Genomic DNA, 26,636 nt, shown 5'->3' on the forward strand with positions numbered 1-26,636 from the left:
TTAAGAGCAGATTTTTTTTTTTAATATTATGGTAAAATCGCATTATTCAAGAATAAGTTACTTGTACAGTACATACAGAAACAATATATAGAAAAAATTACAAGAAGAACTTTTCTGTGCAGGTGAAAAGTAGAACTTTCAAATTAATACACTCCCAACAAAATTGTTGGCTTTAATCGTCCTGCTGAAGGCTGAGTTAGGGAATACAGAGTCACCTCCCTGCCTCTGGGACCTGCTGGGCAATGTTGGGGCTGTTTGGATCAAAGCTAAAAGTTTGGAATGCTGGATGACACCGGGGTTTGGTGGTCCAGATGAGGAATGAGAAGCTTTGGCTTCTCCCTGGATGTTTTCCTAGGAGTTTCACCCCAAAATAGCTTCAATCCAAAGGGATGGGTGAGGAATGGTGGTGTCAGTGTTCGGTACCTGCTGGGCTGCGAGCTGGGAGGGAGGGAGGGAAACATCCACTAATGCTTCATGGCAGGAGCTCCTTCAGAACCTGGCACCCTTGGGGACACAAAGGCCACCAAGCAGGAGTGGCTCAGCAAACAGCAAGAGGAAGAGGAGGGAGAATTCTGGCAGGACCTGAGTTTTGGATTGTGCCCTAAACCAAGTCCCTGCTGTCACAGAGCAAAGGCACTGCTCGGTTTCCATTTTTATTGCTAAAAACTGTCCTGTGTAGCTGGATGAAATGGGGCTGCCCACCCCCAGCCTCTCCTTTGGGCAGGGCCAGCTCCAAGAGCTGCTCCTGTGGCTCCTGCCTTCCTTCGGTGGGATCCAAACTCGTGATCCACGTGCCCCTCTCCAGGGCCAAGGAACAAACTGCTGCCCACACCTGACCAGGGGCCACCTGCCCTTGGCTTCCCCTCCTCCCAAAACTGCCTCAAATGCCAGTAAAACCCCACAGGGGCTGGGGAACCAAACCTGCCCAGCCCTGGGCTCTTCTCTCAAGTCACAAGAACATAAAAATCCTGCAAAATGCTTCTATTCCATAGGGTGGAATGGCTTTAATGCTCTTTGCCCACTGCTGTAATGCAGAGGAGCGAGTACCTTAGGGCTGCAGTAATGTGCTGGCAGGAGCAGAGTCCTGCTCTGACCTGTGTCACAAGCCAGATATTTTCTGGGAGAAATGGGATTTCAAACTCAGCTCCCCCTTGGGAGCTTGGGAAAGAGCCCAAAAATCCCCAGCAGTGGATGTGAAATGAGGAGCTGGTGGAGCTGGCAGGGCTGGACAGCCCTCGGCTGCCTGTGGGTGAGTTTGGGGATGGAATTAGTTAAATAATTATTAAAATAAATAATCAGAGGGACTCTCCCACTGCTCACTGGTGGGGAGAACAGGAGTTCTCCCCCACTGGAGTTTGTTTGCATGGGGGAAGTGGCTGGCAGGGAGATAATGAACCCAACGTGTATTTTACTAATCAAGCACAGCAATTTCCATTTAAACTGCGGAGAAGCCCCTTGTAATTAAACTGCAGGTTAAAAATACCACATGCACACGCATGTTTCAGTTCTGGCACTGGAACAATAAAGTCCTGGCATGCCAAAACAACCCACCCCAGCAGCATCTGATTTATCTGGCAAGGATTTCTCTGGATTCATCTGGCAGGGGATGTGAATAGCACTGCCTTTTCCCAGCCCATCCTTTCTTTGCAGATGTCGGGAGATTCGGGTGATTCCACCTCGCCTTTTGGGGGAAAACCCCTTTGAGCACAGCTCCCTGGAGCTCAGTGGGACTAAAACCAGCAATCTTAGCAAGATTTAGCACATCCCTGTGCTCTCCCAAGGCTTTGGGAAGCAGGCAGCAAGCGAGGAAAGGAAACGACAACTTGTGCTGTGCTGTCCCCCCTTCCCTTCCCCATCCCTATAAATGCAAGAGCACGGGGAGTTATTTATGAGCCTGGGAGGGAGCTGCCTTGCCTGGCACAAGCCAGCCCTGGGGATGTGCTCCTGCCTCTGGCTGCAGCCTTTGTGCTGCTCCAGGGAGGAGAATGGGATGCGGATACAGCTGAGGAGCCCAGCGAGGACAGGGCTGCCTTTGTTCCTCCGTCAGCCTCTCCGGGGCTGCCAGTGCTGCAGGACCAGTGCAATTTGCTCTTAGTGCTCCAGTTTCAGGCACAAGTGTGGAGAAAGCAGGGGGGGAAAAAAAGCCTTTGCCTGCTCTAAATGCACAAAGCCAAGGAGGGAGCAAGAGCAAGCAACGGGGAGGCACGAAAGGAAAACCTAAATGGTTTCTCCAGTTGATGGTTCCCGTTTGTCCCAGCCTCATAGTTTGATTTATAAACCCAGATTTGCTCTCATGGCTGCTTCCTGGGCTGTTTGCCTTTCAGCTCCTGACCTTATCTCCTTGGACTTTGGGCTCACCCAGAACCTGCAAAACCCTGTCCTAGAAGCTGGGGTTTTGTGCAATTCCCTAACTCAGCCCAACGAGGCTTTGTGTGTTTGCTGGTTTTCAGATTAATTGCGAAATGTTAATGCTCCTGAGGGCTCCCACCTGTATTGCAATTCCAAGGAAAACAGGAATAAAGAAAAGCTTTCTGTAAGGCAATCTCAAGGCAAGTTTTGCATCCAAAATCCCAGGGAAGGCTGTGCTGGGAAATCTGGAAGTTGAATACTGTGAACATCCCCTCCTGTGTGGCGCAACGGCTCCAGCCCTTCCTCTTTCCTAAAATAAAGGCAACTTCTCAGAAGGGCTTCCTCTCTCACGGCTGCCCCAGGCAGGTGAAGCAGCCCAGGGGGCTCAGGAACAGCAGCAGAGTTTGGGGACACCTGGGGGCCAGAGGATGCTGAGACCCAGGGATTTGGACCCCAAATTTGGTCCCCAGGGACCCCCATCGCCTGCAAGAGGCCGTGGTGGAGCTTTAAATGCCAGCAAGCCCCTGGTGACAGGTTTTGGGGGGAAAAAGGCAAGCAAGAGTAGGGGAAAACTGACTTTAGATTTGTGCCTAAAATCACTGGGATAAAACGGTTCCATCACCAGGATAAAACGGCTCCATCACCGGGACAAAAACGCCTCCATCACCAGGATAAAAACCCATTCACCACAGGGATAAAAAGCCTCCATCACCAGGATACAACGGGATAAACCCCTCCCTCACCAGCAGGAGAGGTTTGTGTCAGTCTCTATGTTAGTTCTCAGCTGGTGCCATGGCTAAGGATGGAGCAATTAGTGTTCAGTCTCAATCAGCTGGGAGAGCAGGATGAGGATCCCTCTGCCTGGCGCAGGGAGTGACCACGGCTGTGCTGGGTTAAAAAGGAAAAGCAAGAAAAAGCCAGTTTTTGCCTTAGCTATTAAAAAAAAATGCCCAAACCCTGCTCACCACCCTTCGTGGGAGCTCAGCTCAGGTCTGGTGGGTTCAGCAGCCGGGGCAAGGAGGATGAGGCCTGGAGCAGCAACTTGGCAATGGATTTATAATCATTCTTTTCTTGTTATCCTGTTTTTTTTTTTTTAACTTCCTCCAATTCCGTGGGTGGAACACAAGCCCCTGCTTCCTTGGCTGGGCTCTGTCGTGTCAGGGACAGGAAGGACACCAGGCCCAGCGCAGGCACAAGTGGCATTGTGTAAACAGTAACGAGAAAGCTTCCATAAGAACAACAAAAACAACAATAAGAGGCCCTTTAACAGGCCAACGAGAGGGAGCACACCCGTACAGGAGTGAAAAATTACCCCCTTCCTTGCAAAAAATACAATAATAATCCCTAACCAGAAGGAAGAAACAGGTACATTCTTTCTCTCGATGGATCCCCCAGAAGGTCTCCAGGATTTCTCCACCCGAAAGTGCATCCCAGTGCCGGCTGTGCTGGTCACAGTGGCGTGTACTGGTTGTCAATGGCACGGACGTGGCCCCTGCCTGGTGCCTCCACCTCATAGTCCGAGTCACGGGGCCGGGCCGTGCTGGCCGTGCTGGCCCTGGCCGGGCGCAGGCTCTGTGCCAGCTCAGCTGGTGGTGGCACCAGGTGGAAGATCTGCTCCGCTGGGGGAGCCCCGGGGGGCTCATCGGGGCCGTGAGGGCAGGAGGAGCTGGCAGGGATGAGGCTGAACTCGGGGCTCCAGCCTGGGAAGGGCAGTGGGAGAGGGACCGTGGTGCTGGAGCCGGGAGCTGCGGGCAGAGAGAGGAGGTGATGGTCAGGGGGATGCTCCTGTCACCCCCTCTCTGGGGGTGTGGGGTGCATCCCATGACCTCCCCCCCCCGCCCAGCCGGTGGCAGGGAGCAGCTTCTCCTTTCTCAAAAGGGGAAGTTGGGAGCTTGGGAGTCACCTGTTGTGCCACTGCCCCGAGGCTTCCGCTTCCCCACTCCAGGAGCAACCAAAGGGCCCAGCTCTGGGCAGCACCAGGGCACCCACACCCAGCCCGGGCACCCTCCATCCCTGCATCCCAGGGGAACATCCCCCTTCCCAAACACCTTGTGTCCCACGGGAGCATCCCTCTTCCCTTCCTGCACCCCTTGTGTCCCAGGGGAGCATCCCCATTCCTGCACCCCTCGTGTCCCACAGGGACATCCCCCTCCCTTCCCACACACCTTGTGCCTGTGGCAGGACCACGACGTAGCTGGAGAGCCGCACGTCGCAGGCGGAGCCGCACTCCAGCGGGATGGGGTAGCGGTGGAAGTGCTGCAGCATCTCCACGATGGAGGAGAAGCGCAGGTGCTGCACCCGGCACTGGCCCCGCTCTGTCAGCGCCAGCCTCAGGTGCTGTGGAGAGGAGCAGGGAGCTGTTACCCTCCCTGCATTCCCTCCTGGAGGACACGGTGGGGATATTTGGGACGGGGGACGCACCGATGGCTGCATCCCCAGCCTGTGGCTCCCTGGGGATCCCCCCGGTCGGGGCAGAGAGCAGGAGAGCATCTCCCTGGGGTGGGATGTGATGGGACAGGGGCTGTCCTGCAGCAGGAGCTGCCTCTGTGAGATTCCCCTCCCCATCCCGGCCCTGTCCCGCCCGTACCTTGGCTCTGCCCTGGAAGTTGAAGGTGAGCACGTACTCGCCGCGGCGCGTCTCGCTCTGCCGCACCAGGAACACGCCGTGGCCCTCCAGCCCCCCCAGCTGCACCAGCTGAGCCGCCTTCACGCGGGAGATGGGCCCGTGGAACCAGGGGCAGGAGGAGAGGAACTGCTCCATCTTCGGCCCCGCCGCCTCCCCCGGGCCCCCCGGAGTCGCCCCTGCCAGGCACAGGGATGAGTGTCCCTGGGAAATGGGACCCCTGCCCATCACCCCCATCCCCTCTGTCCCCTCCCCTTGTGCCATTTGGCAGGATGTGGTGACCCCCCAGCGAGGGATACCCTGTCCCCAGGGTCCCCTGGGTGTCCCTAGCTCACCTTGGCTGACGGGGTCGGTGCTGGTGGCGGGGCTGGCGGCTGTAGGGTCGGGGTGTCGGCACGTCAGGAGCTCAGGGTCACCTGTGTCAGACCTGCTGGGGACAGGAGAAGCCAGGCTGAGTGCTGGCAGTGGGGACACAGAGCCACTGTCCCCAGCCCAGGCTCAGGGACATCCAGAGGCGCTTACCCCCTGTGCACACACTCCCGGATCTCGGCCGTCCAGCAGCTGAGCTGCTGCTCATCCCCTGCCTCAAACAGGATGTCGGTGGCATTGGTGACCTGGGGGACATCAGAGAGCTCTTCAGAGACAGAGAGAGACGTGCATCCCCCGCCCACCCACGCTCGGGACCCCAGCAGGGGCAGTGCATCCCCCACCCTGCACTCCACATCCCCCTGTGCATCCCCTCCCCAGATGGGAAGAGGAACTGAAATTTGGCACGGGAGCTTTTGGGAGCCACATGTGCCCCAGGGGGTGGGAAAGGCCTCGGGGGTGGCTGCAGACCCTTCCAGCAGGTCCTACCTTGAGGACAAAGGTGTGGAGGTTATCGGGCATCTCGAGGCGTGTGCACCTCCGCACCTCCTGCACAGCGGAGCAGGCGACGAGCAGCTTGGGCTTGGAGCCCTGTGGGGGGGAACACAGAGCCTGAGCTGAGCCCCGACTCCCCCACAATACTCCCCCACACCCCAAAATACTCCCCCACACCCCAAACCACTGCCCCACACCCCAAACCACTGCCCCACACCACACTGCTCTACCCAGTCCAGGAGCCACCCAAGGCAGAGCAGCCAGCAAGGAAATACCCGGCTCTGCAGGGAAATACCCCAGCAGCAAGGAAATACCCTGGGTGGTGAGGAAATACCCCTTTGTGGCAAGGAAATACCCCCCACAGCACTGCCCAGTCACTGTGGGGGCATCCCAGGGGGGCAGAGTGACATCCAGACCCATCTCAGGGGTCCCAAGGACCCTGCAGGAGGAGAGGAGGGAGAAGGGGGTTCCCAGCATGGCAGCACGTTCCAGGCACCGATGGGGAAATTGGGGTGCAGGCAGGGAACATCCTGCTTGTGGCTGCAAGGGTCAGTGGCCTGCCAAGGGCTCCCTGGTGGCTTTGGCACTGACGCAGGCGCATGACAAAATGCTGAGCAGACACTTCCACAAGGGCTAAAATATCTCTGCGGCAGCTTTCGGTTCCTCAGGAGGCTGCGGCACGTGGCACAGGATCCGGGGTGCCAGGGGAGCAAAAATTCCCTGAATTGGGCAAAAAAATCACCCAGTGGTGCTGGGTGATGGAGCCAAGGCTCTGTGCTCAGCCCCACGGCCAGAGCCACCCTGTGCCTCCCAGCAAAGCCCAGGCAGTGCCACCACGTGCCAGGCTTGCTGCACCACAACATTTTGGGCTGGTCATGATTCACACAGTGGCTTCATCATCCCACGGGATGCTGGTTCCAGTGTCCCTCCTCACTCACACTGCCCCTACACAGTGACAGTGTCCCTACACCCTGAGCTGTGGCACTTCACCCCACAACAGCGACTGCCAACCACACTGCCCAAATTCTGCCCCGAGCTCGTGATACTCACAGCAAACCCACCCCAACCACCTGTATGACACTCAGAATGTCCCCACCGGACACTTCCTCGGTCACCCAACCACACCATCTTTAGCTGCGCTTTTTTTTTTTTTTTTTTTTTTTTTTTCCATCCCCCCTCCTCCCTGCCTCCCTCCCTCGAGCACTCGGTGTTCTCTGGGGCCGGAAACGCAGCGCGAGAGGGACCAGCCCTTATCAGCTCCGAGCTGCACCGAGAAGAAAGTTCTTAGAAGTCGCTGGTGTACGGCGTCATGGCAGGGCTGGTGACACCGCGGCGGCTCCGGCAGCCCCGGGCCCGCTGATGACAGTGATTGCAGCTGTGCCGTGCTGTAATCACGGCCACCGGGGCTGCCGTGAGGCGCCGCCGCTTTATCCCGGAGGAATTCGATTTTTCTGCCACCTTTGGAACGTAACCGTGCCCCGTGCAAAGTCCTGTGTGTGGAGAAGGTGCAAGGAGATCTCTCGTCCTGGCCGCTTTCCCACACGAGGAGCTGTGACGTCCGGCATGACCCTGGGAGGGTTTTATCAACATCCCAACCACAGCGCCGGGGTCGGCTTCTCAGGAAACGGGGAAATTCCAGGAAAAGGGAGTTCGCCGAAGCCCCCTGCGTCTCTCGGCGTGGAGAGCGCAGCTGGAGCGTGAAGGGAGAAGGAAATGATGCAGCACAGAGATACGGTGCCCGAAAAGCCAGGCTGGCTTCGGGGAAGTGCCTACCGCAGGCACGGTGCCCCCGCTGCCGGGGCGCCGCGCCTGACCGCAAGATGCCCGGCTCGATGCGGCCGCTACCGGGAAAGGGAGTTCTCAGTAAGCAAAAGTGCACACTCAACACACCAGGGGTTCACCCACGGGCTCCTTCTCGGCAAGAGGTGCCCCGGCAGCACTGCAGGGATGGGTAAAGCCCAGCTGCTGCCTGGCTCCGTGCGCTCAGGATGGGAGGGAATGTTTAGGATGTTACAGGTGCTGCTCCAGTTTAGCCCCAAACCCTACCAGCATCAGCTTCCCCGCTGAATCTCCAGCAAGGATATTTGGGATTGATGGCGTTTTTCAGAGCAAAGCTCCTCCCAGCTCGCCCACCTGTGCCAGGAACACTCTCCCCACGAAGCTGTGAGCTGCTGCCATAAGGAGCACGTCCTGCCTGGGTGCTCAGGGGACACTGAGGGTGCTGGGGGAGCTTTTCCCACTCAGGAAAGGGGGAAGGTGGCTCTCCAAGAACGAGAATGGCATGATGATGACAGCAGTGGCAGTGGCTTGGTGATGATGGCAGCAGGGCAGTGATGAGGGTGGTGGTCTGGCAGTGGTGGCACAGCGATGTCAACAGCAGTGACAGCAGTGTCATGGTGACAGTGGCAGAGTGATGATAACGGTGGCATGATGACGACAGTGGCACAGTGATGACGGCAGTGGCATGGTGATGGCATTGTCACAGTGATGATGGCACTGTCACAGTGATGATGGCACTGTCACGGTGACGATGGCAGTGGCACGGTGACGATGGCAGTGTCTGGGCCATCAGGCCACGTTTGTGCAGAGCAAATCCTTCGAGAGCAGCAGGAGCTGCCCCCGGCCCCTCCACGCCCCGGGGGTTTCCCCACGCCGGCTCTCGCTTCCACTCTGAGTCACCCACGGGAGGTGGGGAAGTGCCTGAGCCCTTGTGCAAGGTCCCCAGCGGATACGGGCGAGATTTGTCACTTCTTGTAAATCACTGTGGCCCTTACGCAAGGGACAAACCTCAGCCAAGCTGCAGGGCCAGGCCTAGCCTGGCCTGGCTGTGCTGGATGGACACAAACCCATATCCTGTGCCTGCAGCCCTGGGGGAAGCTGTGACGTTTTCCAGGAGTGTGGGTACACACAGCTCTTTTCCAGGGAATGCCAAGTGAACTGGGTGGGAAACATCCCCTGGTGCCAGGGCAGGGCAGGGGGAGGCAGCAGGGCCCTGCAAGGCTCCAAGGGTTCTGCTGGAGAGTCCAAGGTGTCTGCTGGAGCAGCCATCATCCTCAGGAGTTTGCACCAAGGGTAATCCCAGCCTTCATCCTCGGGGATTTTGTGTGGCAGGAAATCCGGCTGGTGGTTTCCCTTGGGAGTTAAACCCAAGGCTCATCCTTGAGGACTTCTGCACCATAGATAATCCCAAAACGTGTCCTCAGGGTTTGCACCACAGCTAATCCTGGTGTTCATCCTCAGGGATCTGTACCACAACCACTCCAGTTATTCATCCTCAGGGATCTGCACCATGGATAACTCTGGTGTTCATCCTCAGGGATCTGCAGCTGATTAATCCCTCTCTCCAGCAGCTAATCCCAGTGCTCTGGGGGAGCTGACAGCACAGTTAATCCCAGTGCTCTTCCTCAGGTGTTTGCATCACAGCTCATCCCAAGGGGAGAGATCCATCCATCCTGGACTGCCCCTGCCAATGCAGGTTTTTGGGACAGGCACTGGAATCCCATTGATTTGGCCATTCTGTGCCTGCTGCAGGGGCCCCTAGCTCAGACACATTCCCAAAACATTCCTGCCTCTCTGCTCATTTAGAAACCACCTAAGAGCAGCAAGCACCACCCTGGGCCCTGCTCTGGCTTTGGGGAACTGGAGCCTGGAGTTGGGGAACTGGAGTCGAGCTCCCCGACTGCCAAACAGGAACATGGGAGGTGATTCCCGCTGCTGTGCGAGCTCAACATCCCCCACCTCCCAAAAAAACCCCAAACCCCTCCAGCATCCCCCGCACAAAGGAGCTCCCAGGACGCCGTGTCTCGGAGCATCCCGCAGGCCGGGCCAGGGCACAGAGCTGTCCCCGAGGGGCCCGTGCCCAGCGGTGACAAGGGACACCGTTGTGCCGGCCCGGAGCGCTGGCTCGGGGGCACAAAGATCCCTCTGTTCCCGCTGGGCGGCTGCGGGAGAAAGAACAGCCCCGAGCCCAGCGCCCCCCGAGCCCCCGTGTCCCGCTGGATCCATCCGGGGGCTGCCAAACAGCGCCCGAGAGCTGCGGGGTGAGGCTGGGGTGGGATTTGGGGGGTCCGGGAATCCCCACCCATCCCTGGATTGTGTTCATTGATCATCTGGTCATCGATCGTTGAGCGTCCTCCCTGCTCTGCGTGAATGAGCCAATGTTCCCAAACTCCCCAAACCTCTGCAAAACCCCAAAAACTCTACAAACCTCCCCAAAACACTGCAAAGCTCCCCAAAACCCTGAAAATCTCCCCCAAAACCCTGCAAAACCCCCCAAACCCTGCAAACCTCCCCAAAACACTGCAAAGCTCCCTAAAACACTGCAAAGCTCCCCCAAAACCCTGCAAAACCCTCCAAAACCCCCCAAAACTCCCCAAAAACCCCACAAAACTCCCCAAAACCCTGCAAATCTCTCCAAAACCCTGCAAAGCTCCCCAAAACCTTGCAAAATCCCTCCAAGTGAACCCAGCAGCTCACACAGCAGGGCTGAGGGTGATGGGGGCTATAAACAAGATCTGTAAACAGCTTTTGCCAGACCCTTGATTTTTTTTTTTTTTTAATAATTTATTTTATGCCAGATTCGGTTCCAGCGTGGGCTGCTTTAATAATTTCCTGGAATAAATAACGAGCATGGAAAGTAAACAAGGTGTCTGCGTGCAAGTGGGAGCTGCTGCAGCCAGGGCTGAGTCACCCCAAACCTCAGCCCCAGAGGAATGAGGGGGTCCAGCAGAGATTCTGCAGCCTCCCCACAAGCCCTGGGGTGTCTTGGGATTTTCCCAAGGTTTTGGCATCGCCCAGGATGATGGAAAAGGCTCAAAAGGCCACGTGGGATCATTCAATCCCACTGGATGGGTATTTTCATTCCTGCCCCTCGCCTGGGGATGGAGGAAGTGAGTTTGCCCAAAATGTGTTTTAAACACAATCCCAAAATGACATTGGACATCACAGTGCCCATCACGGGCACTGGAGCTGGGACCTGCCTGTGGGAAGGAGCAGGGTCCACCCCAGCTGAGCCCCCAGCAGGGCTGGGATGAATCCTTGAATCCTTCCAGAGCCGGTGCTGCCTGCACAGGCTCTCATAAATATTTACCTTTGAAAGAAGCAGCTCTCAGCCTCGAAACAACCACATCCTGGGCCGTGAAAAGAGAGAGAGAGAGAGAAGAAAAAAAAAAGAAGAAAAAGGGGGAAAAAAGAGAGACAACCACCCAAAAAAAACCCCACTAGGCATTTCACATCAGCTGTGGGGACCCAGCACCCACAGCTCTTCTCGAGCAATGCATTCCCTGAGTGCTTTCCCAGCCCTTTTTCCTGTGGTTTGCCCAATATCTCTGTTTTTTTGCCCACTTCTCAGCTGGCACGTGGTGCTTCCCACCCCGAGCAGCCCTGCAGCATCCCTGGGAGGGACACTCTGATAAGCAGGGGCAGTAGGACAACAGCCCCAGGAGGGGCAGATTTGAAAGGATGGGGTTAAAAGGACGGAATCCTTCCGAGCCCAGAACCCCAGAGTTCAACGAAGCAGATATTGGGGTCCATCCTGCACCCTTCCCCTCACACCCAGGCCCTGGCAAGCCCCATCCCAGCAACAGTTTCCAAAATAAGAAACTCTGCTCTTCAGCAATTAACGCCGGGGCTGTGGTTACGCTGCTAAAAGTGTTTTTTCCGTGCATGACCAAGGATGGAAAAAGTTGTGGTTAATAAATGACAAATAACCTTTGTCTCCTCGCCCTCCTTCCCACCCCCCCTCGATACCCAAAAACAGAGCCGGGGGGGAGGGGGAAGAGAGCAAAAGTCACCACCAAAATCTCACAAAGCCCTGAGGCCGCCCAGCCCCGGTGCCTTCGAAGAACAGAGAGGATGCGCCCGCCCTGCCCCGGGGAGAGCCTGCCCGAGGGTTTTGGGGCAGCTCCAGGTGCCTTCAGGGCAGGTTTTGCCTCTCCCAAGGGATTTGAAGGACACCCAAACCCCTCCAGGGTCATCACAGCAGTTTTCCCAGCTCCTGGCTGTGTGGTCTTTGGGGTTGCCAGGAGAGGGATGCGATCCTTGAGGATGCTGCCGGGAGCAGGATCACAGAATCACAGAATAATATGGGCTGGAAGGGATCTTCAAAGGCCACCCAGTCCAACCCCTCTGCAATAAGCAGGGACACCAACCAGATCAAGATGCAGCCCCTGGAAATGCCAAAAAAGGGATGCAGTCCCTGGGAATGCCAGGAGAGGGATGCTGGGAGCAGGATGTTTGGAGAGGGATCATAGAAGAGCAGAATAGTTTGGGTTGGAAAGGATCTTGAAAAGTCAACGAGTCCAACCCCCCGCAGTGAGCAGGGACATTTCAGCTGCATCAGGACAGGATGCAGCCCATGGAGATGCCAAGAGAGGGATGCAGTCCCTGGGAATGCCAGGAGAAGAATGGCATGAATGGGATGCAGCCCACGGAGATGCCAGGGGGAGGATACCAAGAGAGGGATGAAGTCCCCAGGAATGCCAGGAAAAGATGCCACGAGAGAGATGTGGCCCCTTGAGGATCCAGATTGACACAAACCTGCCCTTTCCTGGACCAGGGATGGGGTGATGGGACATTGAGGTGCTTCCCATCACTGGGAAAACTCTTCTCAAGGTGCTCCAGTGAGGAAAACTCCCCCTCCACCACTGCCCTTCCCTGGCTGAGCCACTCAGGCCATGTTTGAGCAGCTCCAGGAGGAGCAGGGATAGGGAATGGAGACCAAAACTCTGGGATGTGCCCCATCCCATGCCTGACCAGCTGCCACTCACAACCCCAAGCACCAAAAATCGGGGACAGGAACCTGCTGGCTCAGGAGGTGGCAGTTCTCAGAAACCAGATTCAGGTGAAAGGTGTAAAAAAAGAAAAAAAAAATTTAAAAAAAAAGAGAAAAAAAGAAAAAAAAGGAAGTCAAAGCAGCCTCACACTGAGCAGAGATAAAAATACAGCTCCTCCCGTGGCTCCAGCAAAGATGTCTGAGCTGGGGCAGAGGCTCCGAGGGCTCTCTCCGGAAGGAGTCTCCAGGCCAGTCCCGGCGTGCCATCAATGTGTGGGACGCGCTGGATTTCATTAAAATGCTATAAAGAAAGCAGCACAAATGCAAATCCCATTTCCCTTCCCCTTCCTGTAAAAACATCTGGCCAACAGAAACGGCTCGGGACATTTCCGCTGCGAGTCACGGCTTCACGGAGTTCGGGATGTGGGGCTGGGGCTCAGCTGAGGAACGGGGCAGCCCCAAAACGGACAAACCTGGGTTTGCCAGCTCTGGTTGAAATTTATGGAGGTGGAGAGACCTCAGAGGTACCCAGTCCTAAAGGTTGTATGGGATTAAATGGTGTGGGAGAGGAGAAAACCCTTAATGCCTCCAAAGAAATCATGGAGAACTGGTGAGTGTTGCCCTCACAGCAGAGATCAGAGAATCCACATGGGTGCAATGCCAGGACCATGCTCACATGTCCAATGGCACATATATATATATATATATATATATACATATATAATTTTATAAAGAAATATATATAAATATATATTATATATATAAAATATATTATATATATAATATTATATATATAGCCATCTATAATATATAAATTATATATAATATATATAGCCAAATATACATATATTCTATATATATACACACACACACACATATATATAGAGCCATATATACAAGCACTACAGGTCTCCCAACATCCCTCTATCCCAGCTCCTCTTCCACACAGCATCATCACCTCACTCTGGCCTCTGGAATGTCCCCAGGGTGGGACTACCCCCCCAGGCCTGTGCCCTGCAGCCAGGCAGGGACCCTCTCCCAGGAGAGACCCCATCATCCCCAGATCCCTCCTTGGCAGCATCATTTTTCCAGTGCTCCAGGGAGGAGGGAGCCATGCCCAAACCAAGCCAGCTGTGGCTGTGAGCACAGCAAGGGGAGCTGCTCCCTCTCCCAAAATCCCTCCCAAAATCCTCATCCCTCCTGTGGCACACGCCTGGGGCAGGGGATGCCCACTCTAGGCAGTGCCACAGGTGTTGCCACATTCTCCAGCACAGCTCCCTGACCCCTTCACCCAGCACAGCCACCCAAGCAGTAAATGGGATCAGGGCTCTTCAAAGCCCCCACTCCCTTTGATGCCAGGCACGTTATGGGATTAAGCTCAGAGGCCCCATTGAAGCACCAGGAGAAAGGGGGGGGAAAATGAGATAAAAGCTGCCAAAAGCAGCAGGACCCCCCCTCCTTTCTCCACGCACCTGCCTTTTCCAAGGTCATTCCAAGGGGGTGGAGATGTGGGGGCTTGGCCTGATGCTGCAAAGCCCTGAGGCTGAGATGAAATTTCAATTGCATCCTGTTATTTACAGGGTGAAAGGGGGAAGGAGGAGGAAGGGGGAAGGAAGAGGAGGAAGGAGGAAGGAAGAGAGGGAAGGGGGAAGGAAGAGAGGGAAGGCTGTTTCCAGGCAGACCCTGAGGGTAACCAACCTCACAGTTCAGAGATCATTAGGGGTTGAAAAATCCCAAGAACTGATTTTACAGTTGCTTATTTCAAACCATCAATTTTCTATGGTGATCAACAGCATCCACAAATCAGGAACAGATCCATGAGATGGGGAAAAAGCCGTGGAAAAACCCTGGGAGCATCCTAGTGCAGGAGGATGGAAAGGAAGGGGTTCCTCACAGCCATTCCCAGGGGGTTGCTGAGTGATATTTAGTTATTTTAAAGGAAAATCACCCCCCAACAAACTGTTCTGTTCTCACTGCTCTGTGGTTTGCCCCGTGCTGGGTTTGGGGAGTGGGAGCCACCAGCGCCGCGGGGGATTTTCCACCGCCCCCGGAATTCAACCGCAGTTACTGGGAAAGGGTCAGGATTGATTGCGCTGTAAAGGAGAAGGGAGCTGGCCCTGGCCCAGGGAATTGGAAAGGAAGGAGCCGCCCTGAGAATATTTGCACAGGAAGCAATTTAAGCCAGAGACTTGCAAAATCCAGCAAGGAACATCGCGCCCCCCACTTCCGCAGGCCTGGCTGAGAAACCCCCGGCTCCAGGCTCTGGGGTCTCCAGCCTCGTGGGGATGTGGAGCACCAGGAAATCTCCATCCCGTGGAGACTGCAAGGAATAATGCTCAGAGCACGGGGGGAACTTGGTCAGCGTCTTGTTTGAAGTGTCTCCCACCCCTGGGTCAAAGCTGGGCAGGGAATGTGGGGAGAGGAAGAATGTGCTGGGCTTGCTTCCCAAGGGGGAGGGAAGCAAAGAAAGAAAAAGGGATGAAAGGGAAAAAATAGGGGGGGATAGGGAGAAAAAGATGGGGGTAGTAAAAAAAAAAGTGTGGGGGAATTGAAAAAAGAAAAGGGGAAGTGAAAAAAGAAAAAGGAAGAAAAAAATAAAAGGGATTTTAAAAAATAATAAGGGATTTTAAAAAAGAAAAATGGGGAAAATGGAGAAAAAGGATGAGGGAGGGAAAAAAGGCAGTGCTATGCAGCTGCTGGAGCACCCTCCAAGTGCCCCAGAGTGCCTCTGACCTCCCTGTGCCCCGGGATGGGGACACACACTCCCACGGGGACAAACAACTGCAACCCTTGACATGACGGAGCAAAAGCAGCTTTTACTTTCAGATGTTACAATTTTGATGTTGTTTCTTTTTTCAAATATTTAATATTGGAGTCGTTTGACGGAAATAGCAGGAATTCAGCCAGCTGCTCCCTGACCCTGCTGCCCTGAAGGCAGGGACAAGGCTCCAGCTCTACCGGAGGTTTCCTCCTTCCAAAGCACAAGTTTGTCATCAAAGTTAAACGAGAACAAAAAAAGAAGAGAGAGAGAAAATTCATCCCATCACAGCCTGTGCAAGTCCTGCCATGTGGAGGAACCATCCTTTTACAGATTGAACACCCCAGCTCCCCCCACATCGCTCCCCACTCCCTCACATCCTGCATCATCTCCACTCCAGCCACGTCTCAGCGCCACGGGAGCTCGAGAGCTGAACTTCCAGTCACAAAACTCCTCACAAAAAGCAAAACTATGGGTCCCACTGGGAGCAGAGAAGGCACAGAGCCTAATTCCTATTTTCCCTTTTCCTCTCCCAGCTTGCCCAGGCAAGCAGATGCTCAGGCTGCTAGAGGCACAGCACAGGGGACAGGGTGAATTTGGGGTTCATCAGACTGGGCTGCCCCACACCTTGGTGGAATGAGTCCATGAGGCTGGGATGAGTGGGATGGAGGCCACCAGCCTCTATCCTCAGCTCAGGGGGCAGGCACTGTGCTTCCAGCTGGAAAACCCAGTTCTGGATTCCCAGCAGGGAGAAATGCAATGACACACTGACCGACTGCAGCAATTAGCACACCTTGCTCTCAGCATCTCTCACTCCCCAGACAAGACCCGCAGGGGTGGCTTTGTTTCTTTCTCAGAGATATTAAACAAACAAGGCCCAGCCTCGTGTGGCTGCAGCAGAGGGAGAGCAGTGGCAGAGCAAACCCATCGGAGCCCCTCGTGGTGAGAAACCCTCGTGGTGCTGGGTGCACCGTGGCCCTGCTCCTCCCTGTGGGATGCTCTGGCATCCAGGCATCATTTCCAGCCGAGGGACCCTCAGCATCACTGTCTGGAGCAGGCAAGAGGCGGCAGGTCCTTACCTTGGGCGGGTCGAAGAGCTCCAGCACGAATTCCTCAGCGTCGGGCGGCCCCGCTCGCCGCAGCACCAGGCGGCAGCGCTGCCAGCGCGTCCCGCTGTCCAGGGAATTCTCATCCAGCAGCCCGTACTTGAGCAGCCCCTCCTTGCGCACCTCGGGGGGCTGCTCCCGCGACAGCCCCCAGGGCAGGATGCGCTTCCCCAGTCCCGGCTTGAGAGCCGCCTCCGCCGCCTCCCCATCGCCATCCCCGGGCAGCGCGTCCGAGGAGCGGCGTCGGAAGAGGCTGCGCCAGCTCCTGCGCAGCTGGCTGAGCGAGAAGGGCCTCCGCGCCGGCCCCGCCAGCTCCTCCGAGCTCCAGGACTTGCGCAGCCCAGAGGGAGCAGCCTCGGGGGCTCGGACGGGCTGCTCGGGGCGGGCGCCGGGCTCCGCCTCGGCTTTGGTGGCCGCCGTGCCCAGGGAAGCGTCGGTGTGCCGCCGGTGCGTGTCCCGGTAATCCCGCGCCGGGCCGGCGGGCAGGATGCGGAGCTGGTTCATGGCGATGCCCTCCTTCACCTCGTGGCAGAAGTACTGCTGGAAGAGGTCGGTGAACTGCACCGAGAAGTTCTCGGCGGCCAGCAGGTCATGGTGCGGGTGCTCGGTGGCAAAGCGCAGGTAGTGCCGCGCCAGCTCCTTGGCGGTGCTGATGGCGTGCAGCTCGCAGAACTCATGCCAGCCCCGGGGATGCGCTGGCGTGCCGGCCGGCAGCGAGTGCCCATTCATTGCCGAGGCTCCAGCGAGGCGGCCACGCTGCAAGACAGAGCACACGGCTGGTGAGGGCAGCCCCAGGGTCCCCATGTGTCCCCCACCCCGGCTGGAGTGGGCATACCCCACTCGGAATGTGTATTCTCAAGGGGAACTCTGTGGTCGACCGGGTCCCACTCTAAGCTGCCTCATTCCCGTGGATACATTGGAAATGGCCAGGGGAGAGCCGCTTCCCGGCGAGCAGCGTGGCCCTGTGACCAACCGCTGTGGCCACCAGCAGCGGCCATGCGGGACCCCGAGCCCCCCAGCCTCTTTACACGCCCATCCCCACCTGGCTGGGCCGTGCCTCAGTTTCCCCACCTGCGCGGTGGGAGCGGGCAGGTCCCGGCTCGGGGCGTCTGCGCGGCTTCCTGCCAGCACAGCTGCCTGCAGCTGCCCGCCGCCCGCGGGGACGCCTGGCCCGGCCACATCCGCTCGGCTCCTGCCAAGGCTCCGCAGCGCCGATGGGTTTCCCTCCAGGGACCGAATTCAACGGAGTTGATAAAACTGGAACGGGGGCGGGAGGGGAGGAAGCAACATGAAAAGCTGCAGAAATCCAGGGACGGAGCTGCCTCGCTGCCAGATTCTCCCGGCCCCAGCGGCCTGAGAAGCGGCGGCCGCGCCGTCGGCACTGCCCGGGGTGAGCAGTTTCTGAGGGGATGCTCGGCTGCCTGCGGCACCGAGGAGCTGCCGGGCTCTGGCAAACCACGCCGTATCTCTGCCCCCGGCAGATTTCGCAGCGAGGCCAATCTGGCAGCACCGTGGCTGGCGTGCAGCCGGCCCGGCGTGCCCGGCTGAGCCGGCAGTGCTGCTCCCCAGGGCCGGCCCCGCTGCTCACCAGCGAACCTCGTGCTCGCCCGGGGCACTTATCGGGGCCGTGCACTCCGCTCAGGAAGGAAACATCGGCCAACCCACCCGGATCCTGCCGTGCCGGCACAGGCGGTGCCGCCTGCCCGAAACTCCAGCAGCAGCAGCACCCCGGCTGCTGGGAGGCGAGGAAAAGCGGATTTGTCATGGGGAGGAAAAATAATTAAAAAAAAAAAAGACAAAACAAAACCCCTGAGGGGCCAGGAGGAAGCGAGCGGGCGATGAGGAACGTGCGGGCACAGGGGATGGTGTTTGCAGCCGGGGCGGCGATAACGCCGGGAAGCGGGGCTCTATCTCTGCCCACCCGCTGCCCTGCCGAGCACGTCCCGCGAAGTTTGCAGGCGAGAGGAGATGTTATCTGCCCTCCGCCAGCCTCGCCGGGCCCGGCTTCTCAGAAGAGCCGCCCAAAGCTCGGGGCCGTCCGGCGCGCCGGCAGTGCGGGGCATGCGCCCGCCGCAGCCCGGCCGAATCCCCCGGCAGGGCCCCGTCTATCAGCGCCGCCAGCCTGCCGGTGACTCAGCATCCCCCGCCGCGCTCCCGCTTCCTCCCGGCACCCGGGAATCGCCGCCGCACCGCCCCCGCCGCCGGCACGCTCAGCGGGATGCTCCCGCGAAACGCGGAGGGAAGCGAGGCACTCATCCTGCGGACGGCTCCTCGGGCAGGTGGGAGATTCCCAGGGTAGGGGATCCGCCTTCCAAGATTTCAGGCTCGCCTCGCACCAGCTTCGGGAGAGGTTTGCGGCGCGGGAAAAGCCGGGCTTCGTCTGTGCCACGCGGTGGGAAGCAGCCGAAGGCCGTCTCCAGTAGCAACGTGCTTTTCCAAGCCCGACGGATGGGAAATACTCCCCAGCGCTTCCTCCTCCCAGCACTGGCACGATGCCGACCTCACTGCTTCTGCCTGGCACATTTCCCACATGGAAGGAGCTATCCCGGGTGAATCCATGCAGCAGTTACCACAGCAGCTGCCTGCTCCTCTGCTCTGCCCCAGGTTTCTGTAGTGACATCCACAGGGATGTGAGTTCCTGCTGCTGGGTGAGCTTCCCCCTGCTCCAGCCCGCTGTGCTCCACAAAGCTGGAATCCAGCAGCCAGAATTTACATTTTATTCCTCGTGTGTTCCCGTGAGGGGCTCCTGGCCATCCTGCAGGTCGGATGAAGGACTTCTGATCACTTTCATTTGCTCCGAGTGGAGAATCCAGCCCATCCTTGGGCACACCTGGACTAGTTGGGGCTGGGGGGCTTCCATCCCCTGCTGACTGCTGCAAGAGCTGCACGTCACCAAGCCTGCCCCACCTTGGGGCTGTTTGTGGCTGCTGAGGTTGCTTTGGGGTGCTGGGATTGTTTTGGGGTGCTGGGCCAGGAACTCGAGGAAGAGCAGGACAGGACAGACCAGCCACGGTGGCTTTGATGCGGGCTGGGACAGCGAGCTGGGGCTTGTGCAGGATCCAGCCCTGCAGCCCAGCCACCCCCAGCAGCTTCCCTTAAACTCTTGCCCAACCTGAGCGTTGCTGCTGCTGCGGCGCTGCCAGCACCGAGCGGGACAGGAACCTGTGCCTGGATCTGGCAATGGGTTACTTGTCCCAGTAAATGCATTTGTTGTTTGATTGCAGCCGCGGGAGCTGGCAGCACCAAGCAGCGCCAGGGCAGTGCTGGGAGCCAGCGCTGCAATCCTGCCACCCTCTCCCGGAGGATGAACATTCAGAGCCAGCTGGCATCACCACGGAGGAGCTGCTGGATCCAACTCACCACCTTCCCACCATGCAGGGGTGTGGAGGTCACCCTCCAGCACCCAGCACCACAAATCCAGCCTCGAGGGAAGTGTGAGGGAGCAGAGCCCACGTGCCCGGCGCCCAGCCCTGCTCACACGCTCTGCATGTGCAGCACCACCACCCGAAAATGAAACCGGCCCCGCTCGCCGCCAGTTCCACGGCAGGAAAATGCACACCAGTGACGTGAATGGGAAATGTGATTGATGCTCTCCCAGAAATAACTGCTCCCAACTGGAGGAGAAGCATCCTGAGGCATTTGCAGCTCCCTTTATAAGCACAGGAATACTCAAAACTCATCCCAAGGACTATTTTCAGGAGAGGGCAAAGCCAGGGGCTGGGAGACGCCCTGGCCGGGCCTGCAGCTCCCCACTTCCTGAGTGGCAGAAATACAAAGTTCCCACAATCCCAAGAGCGGGAACATTGTTCCTTCCCAGGATGTCCTCCATGAAAAGAGCTATTCTGAGCCGGCTGCAGCCTTTCTTGGCATGGCCCCGCAGCCGCTCCGAGGCAGCTATAAAAGGCCAGGTTACAATGAACGGCACTTCTCAGTGGAACTGCATCTGGCACGGCGAGTTTGGGGGGATGCAGCTCCCTGGAGGGGGGCACAGGGGGATGCAGCTCCCTGGGGGATCCAGCCAGCCACAGGCGGGCTTGCAAGGGCTGGGTGATGCAGAGCCTCCCCCCAGGATGGGGATGGTGCAGCCCCGCTCTGCATCCCCATCCCCCAGAGATGGCAGAAGAACATCTGGATGCACCCCTGGATTGAGGGGGACAAGCAGGGTGCTGCAGCCATTCGGGGGTGGGCATGGAGATGCTGCCACTCAGGAAGGCAGGAGGGGTTGGTGCAGGGGGAGAGGTGGGGAAAGGGTCTGGCTGCAGCCTCGGGATGTGGGATACACCCACATATTCACAGCATCACTATAAAACAGCCAAAGCCAGTGCCAGCACAATCCACAGCAGAAACTGCCCGGCATTGTCCTCCTCTTCCCTCTGGAGCAGCTGCCTGTGATGGTGAGGATTCTCTGGGTCTCACAAAGGGTGATGGCACAGCACCATCACTCCCTGTGACCCTCTAGCTGTTTCCACACAAGCTGGAGAATCCCACAGGGTCTGAGGAGTTTCCCTCTCTCCCTTTTGGCTGAGCCAAACCAGCAAGTTAAAAAGCAAGAAAGGATCAGGACAGAGAGAACCCCCAATTCCACACAGGCTGTAGGAAATCAGTTTAAAAGCCAGTGTGGGAAGGCAGATTTTGCTCTCCTTCTCTCCCTTTCTCACAGGACATACACACTCCTCTCATTTCACCTCCTGGCCCTACACAACTTTCTGTATTAAAGACCCAAACTGGCCTTAATTTACAGCTCTGTGTGGACTGAGCAGCACCACAGACCTCTGGGGATGTGGATGATGTTACAGCACCTCAAATGCAAGGAAAGTTCACCTGTTTGGCTTTCCCTGACCACTCCAACAGGACAGACAGGATGGAGACAACCCAAACCCATCTCAGGTCAAATCCAAGCTCTGCTCTGGCTCGGCCCACAGCAACTCACCAGCACAAACAGCTGTGGCCAGCCCAGCTCCCCAAAAACCCCCGAGCCTGCCTCCATACCGTGGTGTCTGGCACCTTGCAGCCTGGTTTACACCATCACACTCTCCTACACCCACTGCCTGCGGGGAAAAGCCCGGCAGCGGGGTGGCCTCTTTCGACAGGGCTTGTTTTGTTGTATGAAACGAATCGCTGCGGTGTAGGCGTGGGAGAACCCGGGTGCAGGGAGTGCTCCCGGGGGAGCAGCTGCCCGGGGGTCCCCGGGGACAGCAGGGAGCAGCTGAGCTCCCAGCCAGCCTGGCTGGCCACAGCAGCCCCCCAGGGATCGCTGGATTTGGCCCTTTCTCCTCGCCGAGCTGCGGCAGCACCACAAACCCCAGCAGCGACGAGCGCTTGCACTTTCACTTTGTGTCACCCACTGGGATTTGTCACGACACCTCCACAGTGCCCGTCAGTCCCATGGGTGTGTGGGTGGGGAGGATTTGCTCTGGCAGAGGATGGAAGATCCCTCAAAAGCCACTGGCACTCATAGCCAGCCTCTCCAACACAGCACAGACCTGCAGCCCTGTGGGCTCTGGTGAAGCCAAACCAGACCTTACCAGAGGCAATAAATACATAAAAGTAAGAGAAAATAGAAGAAGCTTTGGGGAGGGGAAAATGCACAGGGATGAGTCTCTCCTGCCTCCAAAAACAAGTTAAAAAGAAATCCAAAGCATTGTTCTAGTCCCAAACAAGTCAAAGTGAAACCTGTCACTAATTCCATAGGCCTTTAAACACCAATCCTGCCAGCAAAACCAAGTGCAGCGAGGACACGCAGGAGCTGGCAGTGCCAGGTCCCCTCACAGGCCACCTCTTCCTCTGGCTGCAGCCCCACAGAGTCCCTAGGCCGCCAGCCCACAACTCCAGCACATCTTGAATCAATTTACAACAATATCGAAATCGCAGCTCGACAACTCATCCCGGTTTCCTTGACAGTAAATCCCAGCCCGGGCTGCAATGACCGTGTCACTGCCATGAGCCAGCAGCCCCAGGCTCTCCCTGGGTGACCCTGATGGGGTTTGGCACAGGCAGGACTGGGCACGCTGGCAGGGCATGGGAAGCCTGCGGGGATGCTGACCGCGGGTGCATCGGCCTCGTGCTCCGAGCCCCTGCCAAGCCACGGGGCCAACAGAGTCTGCAGGGAGCAGAGAGTCAGAGGAGCTGCTTGGCAGGCTCCAGGAGGCAGCTCTGCTTGGCGCTCAGTGGGCACAGGGGCAGAGGCAAGGCATGGCCCCCTCGGGCAGTGCAGGACCCCACAAATGGGGCAGGTGGGCATCACCCCACTGGTCCTGCACCCCCCCAGAGAGGTCACCCCCACGGCAGGGGCTGCAGGGGTCCGGGGGGAGGCAGAGGAGAGGAGCAGGGCTGGCTCCCTGCATGCCGCACTCCCGGCTCTGGGATCTCCAAAATACGGATACTGGGAAATGGGGGACGTCGAGGGATCCTAGAAGAAGGGGTGCTCTGGGGTCCTGTGCTGCTAGAAGGACGGGGGTCCCCAGGATGGGGGCACCCACAGAAGAACAGGGAGTGCCCACGAGGAAAACGGGACCACGGGTCCCCAAGGGCGAGCAGTCCCTGGAAAGAGGCAGCCCGAGGAAAGGGCACAGAAATGGGGTGAGGGGAAAGGGGCTGCTGTCTAAGGAAGGGGCTCACGACTCCGGAACGACAGCACCGGAGTTCCCCGGGTGAGAGGATCCAGCCCGGGGCTCCCGGGGAAGCTCCGGGGGCTGCACAGGCGGAGCGGCCGCCTCGCTGCTTCCTCCCGCCGCTACTTTCGCTTTGCCGCGGCCGCTTCCCGGGGCCGCCCGTCCCGGTCCAGCCCAGCCCGTCCCGGTCCAGCCCAGCCCGGCCCGACCCGTCCCGGTACCGCCGCTCGGTCGCGGTTACCTGCAGGAGAAGGCGTCCGGCTGCCGCTCGCCCATGATGGAGCGGCGGAGCGCCCGGGACGGGGCGGGCGGGACGGGGCGCACGGCTCAGCACGGCTCGGCTCAGCTCGGCTCAGGCAGGAAACCGGGGCAGGCGGCTCCGCATTTCCGCCGGGCGGAGGCGCGGGGCGCGGACCCCGGCCCCGGCCGGGTTATGTAAAGCGGAGCGGCGCGGCCGGGGGCGGAGGCTACGCGGGGGCGGAGCGGAGGGGCCGCCCCGTCCGTCCGTCCGTCCGCCTGACTGTCCGTCCGCTCGTGTGTCTGTCCGTCCGTCCGTCCGCTCGGGCTCCGCGGGTGCGCCCGGCTCCGCGCAGCTCCGAGCCGCCCCTCCCCGCTTCTGCCTTTATCTTATCGCATCCGCGCCCGCGGAGCCAGCGGCACAAACAGCCCGGCCCGGGGTGGATTTAATTTAATTTTGACACACACATATATATATATATATATAGTTTTTATGACTTTTAGAATGTTTTCTCCGTGGATTTGCGGGTGTCCGCCCCAGCCCACCGGGAGTCGGGAGGGAGCCCGAGCGTGGAGCTCTTGGAGGCTCGGGAGGAAAATATCCCCTTTCCTGTTCCTGCTCAGCCGCGTCTTCCCCAGCTCCGCGGGCTGGGACCCAAGGGACCTGTGCGGTGGCAGCAGCGGGCCAGATGCGGTCTCAAACCCCATTTCTCATAATTTTCCAAATTATCTTGTGGCGAAAGGCAGCGCAGGCTGCTGCCCACGACCAGCCAGAGCGGATCAGGACAGTTGTCCCACAGCTGTCCCGCACCGTGGGCGTGGGGTTCGGCCGTGGCAGAGCGGTCACAGCGTCCCTCGGTGCCGAGCAGGGCTGGGGACTGGTGTGGGTGGACACGGGTCAGGCTCAGACATCCCGCTGCCATCCCGGTGCCATCTCGTCCCAGGGGAGCAGGGGCCCCGCGGCAGAGCCGCAGCCGCCCACTCTGCCGTGGGAAATGGAGCAAAAATAAACTTCCACTGCACCTTTTTCCAGTAAAAAGCTGGCCTGTGGTCTGTACTGTCACGTCTGGCACATTGACATCCCCCACTCATGTTACTGGTTGTGCCAAGAGTTCCTACAAAGCTTTATCTGGAATGGCAGCAGTGGCAGGGACAGAGGGACAGATCCCCACGCAGAGGCCACTCACACTGGGCAGGCAAAAGTCAGGGCAGAGCGGCTGTGGTGGTGCCCATGTTCCGGTGCCCACGCAGGATGCCAAGCCAAGGCAGCCCAGGATGTGGCACTGGGATTTCACACACACCACACAATGGATTTGTGGGTGTTGGGAAGGTGGAAGCTGCAGGAATTTGCCCTTGGAGAGTGGGCTGGGACACACTGAGCCATTTGTGAACATCTGTGAAAGTCCATCCTCTGCGGTGCTTTAAATACACCTCCGTTGTTCACCCCATCCATTCCCAATCCATTTCCAGCGAAGAAACGACCGAAACGCAAACTCCCTGCTGGAGCTGCGCCACCCCTGGACCACAGCCGGTTTGGACAGAGCCCTGCTGCCCTTCTGCAGCCTCAGCAACCCCCCGGGATCAGATCTGATCCATAACCCCACAGCCCCTTTGGGCATTGCCAGGGATCCAGGTGGCTCTGCGTCCAATCAACGTTTTCCCAAACCCCACAAGGAAGTGGCTGGGAGCAGCTGACATGATAAAATCTTACCTTGAAATCTGCTTTTTAATTCCTCCTGCCGTTGCTTTATGCATAATTGCACCTTCTGGCTCTTTTCCTGAGAACGGAGGAGCGGCCGGCGGATCCGGGTGCCTGCCCCCCTTCCCGCGGGCGGCTGTCCCAGCTCCCAGCGATCGCACTTTTCTTTATCAACTTCATCTATGTCAGAAGCGCCCTCTCAGCGTCCTCAGCCCCAGCGGCCTGAGATTTCTCCTTTGTTTTGCTTCCTGTATGGATTTTCTCAGTCCCCAACTGCAAATTCACTACCCCCGACTTCTGCTTTTTTTTTTTTTTTTGTTTGTGAGTGTGGAGCTGCGCAGATGCTCTTACACACACACTCACTCAGGCGCTGCTGCTTCCCTTCCGCTCTGCACTGCCCTCAGCTTTTAACCATTGCTGCTTTCTTCTGCTCTGTAAAACCCTTTACCGGCTTCCAGCCGTCCTTCCCACTTCCCTCCTTAATTGCTCTGCTCTGGCCCGTTCTGTTTCCAGGATGGGTGGGGTGGTTTGGAAGTGGCTCATTCGCGCATCTCAAGGTGCGATGTGATGGGTTTCAGGTGACCTCTTCCATCCCCACTCTGAGGAATTGTCCGTCCCAGCCTGCCCCGAGGGGGTAACAACACCTGGAAATTCTTGGCTGTGAGGGTCTGTGCCGAGCTGGAAAATGCCCCCCAAAATCTTAGCCTGGCTTTTACCGAGGGTTGGGTGTGGGGGACATGGTAACGGAGGTGGCGATTTAGGGATGGTTGTGGAGGGGGTGGCGATGGGCAGGGCGGCGATGGAGCGGGATGCAGGCAGTGACGGGGGCTGGCTGTCCCCGCAGCGCTCCGACCGCCGTGGCCGGGCTCCCGCCGCCCTCTCCCGGCCCTTCCCCGCGCTGCAGCCGCCGCCTCCGGGCCTTGCCCGCCTGCCCGGAGGGGCCCGGGGGCAGCCCCGGTGCCGGGCTGGAGGCGGCGTGGGACGGGAACTCGCGTGGGAGCGGAGCGGGGCAGGTCCCGCACCCCCAGAGGCGCCGGGAGCGCCGCGCCCGCCCCACGCCCGCGTTCTGTGACAGTCGGGACTCGTTCGCCTTGAACGCCGAGGCACGGCTTGGGATCCATTTGGGTTCCATTTGGGTTCTCTGCCGGGGACCGGCACAGAGCGGGGTATCCGAGAGCCCCCGGGACCCCCAGCACCCCGAGATTCCCGGTATCCCGGCACCCTGAGATTCCCGGTATCCCAGCGCCCCGACATTCCCGGTATCCCGGCACCCCGAGATTCCCGGTATCCCAGCACCCCGAGATTCCCGGTATCCCGCCACCCCGAGATTCCCGGCGCTGGGGGTGACTCAGAGCCCCCGCTCACCTCCCTGAGCCATCCAGCGCCCGCTGCTGTGCAATCGCACCAAGTCACCGGTCATGGGAGCAGCAGGAAGCGGGGGCCAAGGGCATCCCACGTCCAGAAATGCTCCTGGCACCCCCTCACCTTCTTTCAGACCCTTTCCTTTTCCCTTTTCCCCTGCTGTCGGGCAAGCTCAACATGGGAGGTCATTTTCCCATCTTTCCCATCAAAACTTGACGGGGAAACAGAGGGACGGGGTCTGAGCTCCTCCTGGGGGGA

The 26,636-nt window shown here is 58.4% G+C and overlaps 1 protein-coding gene across 4 annotated transcripts; it reads right to left on the reverse strand.

The window, feature by feature from the left end:
- SH2B3 (SH2B adaptor protein 3) lies at positions 1-25,305 on the reverse strand. Of its 4 annotated transcripts, none has more exons than XM_030959285.1 (8): positions 25,029-25,305; positions 16,443-17,225; positions 5,828-5,929; positions 5,495-5,586; positions 5,308-5,402; positions 4,937-5,151; positions 4,515-4,686; positions 1-4,094 (listed from the first exon to the last, which is right to left on the reverse strand). In XM_030959285.1, exons 2-8 carry the CDS (start codon positions 17,196-17,198, stop codon positions 3,799-3,801), a joined length of 1,728 nt encoding a protein of 575 aa, XP_030815145.1. In that variant the 5' UTR covers positions 17,199-17,225; positions 25,029-25,305; the 3' UTR covers positions 1-3,798. The 4 variants fall into 4 exon arrangements, with proteins under 4 accessions (XP_030815145.1, XP_030815147.1, XP_030815144.1 ...); XM_030959287.1 differs by lacking the exon at positions 25,029-25,305 and adding an exon at positions 23,322-23,540 and having other exon boundaries at positions 5,308-5,399; XM_030959284.1 differs by lacking the exon at positions 25,029-25,305 and adding an exon at positions 23,322-23,540.
- Between the last annotated feature and the right edge of the window lie 1,331 nt (positions 25,306-26,636).

Source organism: Camarhynchus parvulus, chromosome 15 (assembly GCF_901933205.1).
Source record: "Camarhynchus parvulus chromosome 15, STF_HiC, whole genome shotgun sequence".
Classification (NCBI taxonomy): Eukaryota; Metazoa; Chordata; class Aves; order Passeriformes; family Thraupidae; genus Camarhynchus; species Camarhynchus parvulus.